The 8,272-nt window shown below is 27.2% G+C and overlaps 1 protein-coding gene across 1 annotated transcript in view; it reads left to right on the top strand.

The window, feature by feature from the left end:
- LOC100205318 (transitional endoplasmic reticulum ATPase) overlaps positions 1 to 6,932 on the top strand; it is a 19,868-nt gene extending 12,936 nt beyond the window's left edge. The window contains exons 4-17 of the mRNA XM_065801111.1: positions 1,729 to 1,809; positions 2,703 to 3,086; positions 3,160 to 3,203; positions 3,369 to 3,422; positions 4,314 to 4,529; positions 4,779 to 5,056; positions 5,141 to 5,317; positions 5,414 to 5,572; positions 5,715 to 5,893; positions 5,981 to 6,059; positions 6,133 to 6,258; positions 6,332 to 6,415; positions 6,503 to 6,657; positions 6,732 to 6,932. Of these exons, the coding sequence (XP_065657183.1) occupies positions 1,729 to 1,809; positions 2,703 to 3,086; positions 3,160 to 3,203; positions 3,369 to 3,422; positions 4,314 to 4,529; positions 4,779 to 5,056; positions 5,141 to 5,317; positions 5,414 to 5,572; positions 5,715 to 5,893; positions 5,981 to 6,059; positions 6,133 to 6,258; positions 6,332 to 6,415; positions 6,503 to 6,657; positions 6,732 to 6,828 (2,113 nt within the window). The 3' untranslated portion in view covers positions 6,829 to 6,932. The remainder of the gene's footprint in view (positions 1 to 1,728; positions 1,810 to 2,702; positions 3,087 to 3,159; positions 3,204 to 3,368; positions 3,423 to 4,313; positions 4,530 to 4,778; positions 5,057 to 5,140; positions 5,318 to 5,413; positions 5,573 to 5,714; positions 5,894 to 5,980; positions 6,060 to 6,132; positions 6,259 to 6,331; positions 6,416 to 6,502; positions 6,658 to 6,731) is intronic.
- Positions 6,933 to 8,272: the final 1,340 nt, after the last annotated feature.

The raw sequence follows: 8,272 nt of genomic DNA, 5'->3' as shown, positions 1-8,272 counted from the left end.
AATGCTTATAGAAACCAGTACTTTTTATTACACTACTAAATTTGAGTTGTTACGTAACGTTTGTTTTCGCACTGAAAATATAATTACAGATATAATTTTATTTATTTTTGTCATAAATTGTCTTTATTTATAGGGTTATATCCTAAATTGTCCTAAAATTTTAAAAGACCTTTTTAAATAAATGTTAATTTTAAACAATAATATATTTATAATAATGTTATTTATGTGTTTACATAGAAATGTGTGTATAAGAATGTTATCTGTAATTATCTATACTCTATATCTATCCTCCATATCTATTAATTATGTAGTTATCAATAATTATGAATAATTGTCTAATTTATTGTTGTTTTTAGATCAGTCTATAAAATAGAAAAGTTGTAAAAAGTTTATAGATTACTTTGTTAAATTATATTTCAACTGTTTATTTATTTATAAGATGTCTAAGAGAAAAATAAAATATAATAAATTGTGGGAGGCTGACTTTAACTGGATCCAAGTTTGTCTTGATGATCAGTATTCTGCAAGTTGGAAATTATACCAAAAAACCTTTTCTGTCTGTGGAAGGGGAGTTGGACAATTAAGAAGCCATGCAATTAGCAAACTTCGCACATCAAGGTTTAAACAAAGAGAAGGATAATCAGAATTTAGGAAAGATAAAGATAAAATACTTGAATTAAAAGTTACAAAGATTAGTTGCACTGTTGAGGAAGAGATTTTGAGTGTGTTGAGTTTAACTATTCTTTTGCCCCAACCAATCGAGATAATAAAATGTTTGAACCAATTTTCTCAGATTCAAAAACTGCTAAAGGATACAGACAAAGTGAAACATAGTCTAAATATACCATTCAATACACCATCTTTCCATATTTAAAAACATTGGAGGGCTTAAACTATACTGTTTTTACATTTAAATTTGACGAATCTACAAGTTAGCAAGTTAATAAACAGTATGATGGTTATGTACAATATTTTAAAAAGTATTTAAACAATTTTTGCAGTGGTGTAGAGAAGAGATGTTTCATTCTTTATATATATTTTTTGACTTTTTACTTTGTTAAGTAACATGAATCAGATAAATTTAAGATTTATGAGAATTACACTGATCAGAAAAAGCATTATTCAACATATGAGAGAAGTATAAAATGAATAACAATGATATAGTGTTTTATACTCACAAGTTGTATAAATAAGTCAGATCTTGCCTAATAACTTCAATAAAAAAGATTTCAATACCAATACCTTCTGTCTGATTTTTTAAAATTAAAATTACTTAATAGTCTTTTAATATCATTGTATATTTTTAACATCATTTTTTGATTTCTAATATCAATTTATAATATTTAATACCATATCAAGTATAAAACAAGTTCATTGTGTGTAAGTAACCTCCTCATCTGTAGTGGCTTTATCGGCCTTGAGGAGGTGAATAACAAAAAAAAAAAAAAATGTGTAAGTTATCCTGTATTGAGAGTTAAAAATTACTAAAATGCAAAGAAAATAAATTTTACTCTATTACTAGAAATACAAAAAAAAACTTTTCAATAAAAATTGTAAAAGTTGAATCCCCTGTCAAAATTACAATAAAATTTTCATGAGCTTATAACTAGATAAAAAATCTTTTTGTCAAATAATATTTATTTAATATTTTATTGAAATAAATTTTGTAAAATTAAAATGATATTAGTTAGTAGTAAAGTTAATAGTACTGTAAAATTTTTGTTTTAGTGTACAAGCTTGTCCTGATGTTAAATATGGAAAAAGAATTCATGTCCTGCCTTTAGATGATACAGTAGAAGGTTTAACTGGGTGAGTAATTTTAAGTATTTTAATTAAGTTTTTTTAATTTGTTGTTTTACAAGGAACTAAGTGTAATTTTTTTTTAAGAAAGTTTAAAAAAAATGATTAATAATATGTAAATTATTCTTTCTTTTTTTCTGTATTTGCCTCCCCAAGGTCAGATGTGCCACTACAGTTAAGGAAGGTTTTTTGTTTTTTTTTTAAAACCCTTTAATTCGAAACACAAGCCTTGTAGTACTACAAACATGGTTATGACTGAATACTGAACTTTTCAATTACAAATTCAATCTTTACTGCTCTGCTTTACCACTACACCATTACCATATTTTTACTAAACTGAAACAAAAGCCTTTTACTAACAAAAAATTACGAAAATGTTAATAACAAATTTTTTTGGAATAAAGGTATCCGTAGTAAAAATAGATTAGTAAGCTTAAATAATTTTTTTTTAGTTTACTTTTAAATAAAGTTATCAAAACACTAGTTTTCTTTAAAGGTGCCCTTTAAGCTGTGTAACCTAATAAAGTTTTTTTTTTTAATATTTTAAAGAAAAAATTATTGTTCTGGATGTTTATAAATTTGTGCTTATTTTAGAATTTTTTTCTTCTTTATTGCTAGTTTTAGAAATTTGGTGAACTTCATTATTAACTTTTTTAAAAACAATTGTTCCACTCACTTAGTGATATAATTTTTAAAAAATTTCATTTAAACAAATTTCACTTAATAAAACAAGATAATAATCAAAATCTTTTAAAAGTCTAACTATTATTTTACTACTTATAAGTTACAAGCATTAAAAAAAAAATCAAAATTTTCAAGTTGTGTGTGTGTAGTATTTATGTATCAGTAAAGTTGTTTTATTCTGCGAAGATTGTGTTAATTATAATTGTTAAATATTTTAGGAGTCTGTTCGAAGTATTTTTAAAACCATATTTCATGGAGGCTTATAGGCCTGTGTGTAAAGGAGATTTATTTCAAGTTCGTGGTGGAATGCGATCTGTTGATTTCAAAGTTGTTGAAACAGATCCTTCGCCATATTGTATTGTTGCACCTGATACAGTTATTCATTGTGAAGGGGAGCCAATTAAACGAGAAGATGAGGAAGAATCGCTAAATGAAGTTGGTTATGATGACATAGGTGGCTGTAGAAAACAAATGGCACTAATTAAAGAAATGGTAGAGCTTCCTTTACGCCACCCACAGTTGTTTAAAGCATTAGGTATCAAACCTCCTAGGGGAATCTTGTTATATGGACCTCCTGGCACAGGAAAGACTCTCATGGCTAGGTATTTGTAATTTTCTCAAAAAGTTTGAGTTTCAATAAAATAATTTCTTTATATTTCAAACTATTTTTCACAGGGCTGTTGCTAATGAAACAGGAGCATTCTTTTTTCTTATTAATGGTTAGTAATCTTATTTTAATAAAATTTGATAGATAATTGTTAATTTTAGATCTTATCTTTTTTTTCTTTTTTTTTTAAATTTCTCTTTATTTCATTTTAGTAAGATCTCTTTAAAAGGATTTCTTTTATAAAAACATTTTCTATATAATAGTTTTAATTTTATAGGACCTGAGATCATGAGTAAACTTGCCGGTGAATCAGAAAGTAATCTAAGGAAAGGTAAGCAATTTTTATGTTCATAGATTTAGAATTTTTTTATTTTTTATAAGTTTTAAAATCTTCAAATGGTGACAATAAGTAAAATAGGAAATTTAAAAATCTGTGCATCTGCTAGGTGGCAAAAGCTGAATTTTTTGATCTTTGTATAAGATAATTTACAGGCATATAGCAAACTGGTATTAAATTTGAAAGAAAAAATGGAAATTTTTTCGTATTAGCAAGTTCTTAAATAAATATATGTATTTGTAATTACTCTACAATGTGTCAAAAGAGGCTTTTGTTTTGGTGACTACATATAATTTCTGGAGAAATATAATTTTGTATACTTTTATATACTATCACACTAATATGATAATTGTTAAATCTTATTATCTCACAGCCTGGAAGATTATCACATGTCAGGAGGAGATGTAGTCAGGCTGTGTGAGTCAAAATTATTTAACTTATTTTTAAATTGTTATTGCAAAGAAAGGATTTGTTAAGGAACACTATTTATTTAGAAAAGATCTTGTAATCAATCGGCTAGAAAAAGTTAAAACTTCAGCGTGTTTATATATAGATGGTTACTTAGCAAAAATTAGAATTATTAAAGAAGATTAATTAACATGCAATATTTTAATCACACACATCATTAAAGGTTTAAGTTTGCATATTTTTACTGAGTTTATTTTAACCCATCTAAAACAGCAGTATAATAGGTCAGAAAAAGAAAAGCTTAGTCAGAAAATCTGCAATATGCAGTAATACAAGTTTACAGATATTGTGTTTTGATAAAATCGATAAAGCACAACGTATTAAAAACTTTTATATAGTCTTCTAACATTTTGTATTTTAAAAAAATACAACAAATATAAATTTATATCTAATTTATGTTCTTCTTATTGAAAATAGCATTTGAAGAGGCAGAAAAAAACTCACCATCTATTATATTTATTGATGAAATTGATTCAATTGCACCCAAACGTGAGAAAACGCATGGAGAAGTTGAACGTAGAATTGTTTCACAGCTTTTAACACTAATGGACGGTTTAAAACAAAGGTCTCATGTTATCATAATGGCAGCAACAAATCGTCCAAATAGTATTGATCCAGCTCTTAGACGATTTGGTATGAACAGTTTTATTAAATATTATATTGTTAACTTTTCTTTTTTTTTTTTTTTTGCTATCAATTTCTACTAATTCGTTTTTATTATAATACTATTGTCATTTTTTACATAAAAAGTATTGCTACTGCAAGTTTGTTCTCCAGATGTTATAATTTTTGTTTTTTAAATATTCTGGTGGAAATATAAGCTTACTTTTTAGATGTAATCTTTTCTATAATTTTTTCTAGCAATTTAATGTATTTTTTTAGGTCGATTTGATCGAGAGGTTGATATTGGTATTCCTGATGCAAGTGGCAGACTAGAAATTCTTCGTATTCATACTAAAAATATGAAATTAGATGATGAAGTTGATTTAGAACAAATCGCTGCAGAGACTCATGGCTATGTAGGATCTGATGTTGCATCACTATGTTCGGAAGCTGCGCTCCAACAAATTCGTGAAAAAATGGATCTTATTGATCTTGAAGAGGAAACCATTGATGCTGCTGTTCTTGATTCACTTGCAGTTTCAATGGATAACTTCAGGGTCTGTTATAAAATTTATATTTCTAATAAAACTATTTTGATAAAATACTTTGATTTATTATTGATTAGTAATTTTTTTTTTAAGTTTGCAATGGGAGCAACTAACCCCTCAGCTTTAAGAGAAACTGTTGTTGAAGTACCTACTGTAACATGGGGTGATATAGGAGGACTTGAAAATGTAAAGCGAGAATTACAAGAACTAGTTCAATATCCAGTAGAGCATCCAGAAAAGTTTTTAAAGTTTGGCATGACACCTTCGAAGGTAAAAAAATAAACCCTATGTAATTTTATTATTTAATATTTTTAATATTATAATATTTTTGCCTTATTTACACTTTTGGTTTGCATTTTTTTAAAGGGTGTATTGTTTTATGGCCCTCCGGGTTGTGGTAAAACTTTGCTGGCAAAAGCTATTGCTAACGAGTGTCAAGCTAACTTTATATCAATAAAAGGTCCTGAATTGTTGACTATGTGGTTTGGTGAATCTGAAGCCAACGTTAGAGATGTTTTTGATAAGGTATTTTAATATAAGAACTTATAATTACATTGAATATTTTATAATTTTTTCTGTTACTTGAATTGGTTTTTTTTTGATTGGTCTCTGATTTAAAATTTTGATTGATCAACTACTTTTTGAATGATTGATTACTTAAATATAGGCTAGAATGGCAGCTCCCTGTGTACTTTTTTTTGACGAGTTGGATTCGATTGCAAAATCTCGTGGTGGTAGTAGCGGTGATGGAGGTGGTGCTGCTGATCGAGTTATAAATCAAATTCTTACAGAAATGGATGGTATGGGGGCAAAAAAAAATGTTTTTATAATTGGAGCCACAAACAGGTACATTTAATAATTTAAATAGTTTTAAAAATTGGAATTGTTTTTTTATTTTTTTATTATTGCAAATTTTGTTTAAATCTTATTTAGACCAGATATCATTGACTCGGCTATACTTCGACCTGGTCGACTTGATCAACTTATCTATATTCCTCTTCCTGATGAGCTTGTTAGTACTTTAAAAAATGTTTTGTATAGTTTATTTTCTTTAATTATTTTAATTTTTTCATTTACTCCTTTAGTCTCGTGTTGCAATTTTAAAAGCTGCTCTGCGAAAAACGCCTATCGCTAAGGACGTAGACCTTGTATATTTAGCAAAAGTTACAGTTGGCTTCAGCGGTGCTGATCTCACAGAAATTGCTCAGCGAGTAAGTTTTTTATGATTTTTAAAGTTTGATAAGATCTTGCTAGAAATTTGTTAAATTTTGTTTGTTTTTAAAGGCCTGTAAATTAGCCATTCGTGAATCAATCGAAAAAGATATTCAAAGGGAAAAACAGCGTGCTGATAACCCAGATATAAACATGGTGAAGATTTTTATGATAATTATTTTAACATTAACATTTTTAATTTCAAAAAATGTAGAAGTTAAACCGATTTTTGTTCGGATCTAGGATGACGATGAAGATCCTGTTCCCGAAATTCGCCGTGATCACTTTGAAGAATCGATGAAATTTGCCAGACGATCTGTTAGTGATAACGAGATAAGAAAATATGAAATGTTCGCACAAACTCTTCATCAAAGTAGAGGTTTAGGAACAAACTTTAGGTAAAATTTATGCTACAATTTACTGTTTGTTTTTATTTTATAAATCTCAATGTTTGTATAAAATATTGCTTTAGATTTCCGGGCAGTCAACAAGGTGCCACACCTACCTCTGGTGGCTCTACCGAACCAAATCGTTACGCTCAAGACGAAGAAGACGACTTATATAACTAGACGAAATTCAGTGGTTACTTAGATGAATTCATTAGTTTGATTTAGATTTCTATAATAGTTGTATTTATTAATCTTGTTTATAAATACTTTTTTCCAGTTTCTCATGCTAATTTTTATTTTTAATACATAAAAATAATGAATTAAAGACATAAAAAAAAATTCGTTTGTCATTTTGATATATATTTTTTCTCTCTCCTTTTGATCGCAATGGTTAATCTTCAAACCGGAGATTCTAATGCTTATAAAGAACTACAAGATAAGATAGTTGATGCTCTTGAAAACTTAAAATTTGATCAAACAAAACGGAATGATGAGTTGCAAAAACGCGTTGCTGAATTAAAAGATGAAAAGCAAATAATCAAACTTCTAAAGTTTTGTATAGTAGTTTTTATTAGTAGTTATTACGAATAAACCAGGAATAAATGACCAAAAACAATTATTTCTATTCTTAAGGTAGTAGTACCTCTAATTAAATCAAGCCCTTTAAAAATTAAATTTTAAATATTTACATCTAAATTGATTAAAATTTAATCTTTAATGACAAAATTTAAAAAAAGAGATTTTTTTTTTCATTTGGTCCCAGAAACCCCAAAATATCATTTCGTTGCGGTGATTATCTCAAAAACTATTGAAGCTATTAACTTGAAATTTTTTAATTTTACTTTTAATAAAATAAAGAAGATCCTATACCAAAATCAAAAAAATATGCTGAACAGATTATTTTTTATAAGAAAAACACTTGAAGATCAAAAAATAAGGCGTTTTTGACTATATTTGGACTGAAAAAAATCTTTGAATCAGTTTTACATCCATAGTCAACAACAGGAATAACTCCTGAACATTTAAAGAAAAATCTTGAGATATTCACCGCAAAGTCGTGAATTTTAGAGAACTGAGGAAAACTCATTTAAACAAAACAAAAAAAGCATAAAATTCTTCAAACAAAAAATAAAAAGCCTATTGACAAATATCAACTTATATTAAAAATGGAGACAATTATGAAAAAAATTGTTTTAAAAAGATGGATTTTTTCAAAGTTAGGTTTCATTTTTAAAAAAAGTATCACTTTTGATTTGTAATTTAGTTTCAATTGAAAACTCAGTTTTATGTCAATAGTTGTTACTAATAAATATCAAGTATATATAAACTAAAATTATTATGCACCATAAAAGATATCCTCATTAACTACTGTGTGCTCATAGTTTTATTTTCAGAATATAATCTTATTTTCAGAAATTCTTCTCTGCGGCATTCACGCTAGCTTTAGTTACGTAACTGTTATAATTTCTTTGTTTAAAAAGTTAAAAAATTTATTTATGGGATCGAACATGTTAATAAAACCACAAAACTTTTCTATACTTTGGTATTCAGAGGCGACTTTACGGATGGGGGTGTTACAGCCCCACCCTCCCCCCAAAGATAGTGATTTTCAAGTTATAATCAG

Source organism: Hydra vulgaris, chromosome 07 (assembly GCF_038396675.1).
Source record: "Hydra vulgaris chromosome 07, alternate assembly HydraT2T_AEP".
In the NCBI taxonomy this organism is placed as follows: domain Eukaryota; kingdom Metazoa; phylum Cnidaria; class Hydrozoa; order Anthoathecata; family Hydridae; genus Hydra; species Hydra vulgaris.
The sequence above is the reverse complement of the archived record's forward strand: the minus strand, read 5'-3'. Positions and strand labels throughout refer to the sequence as shown.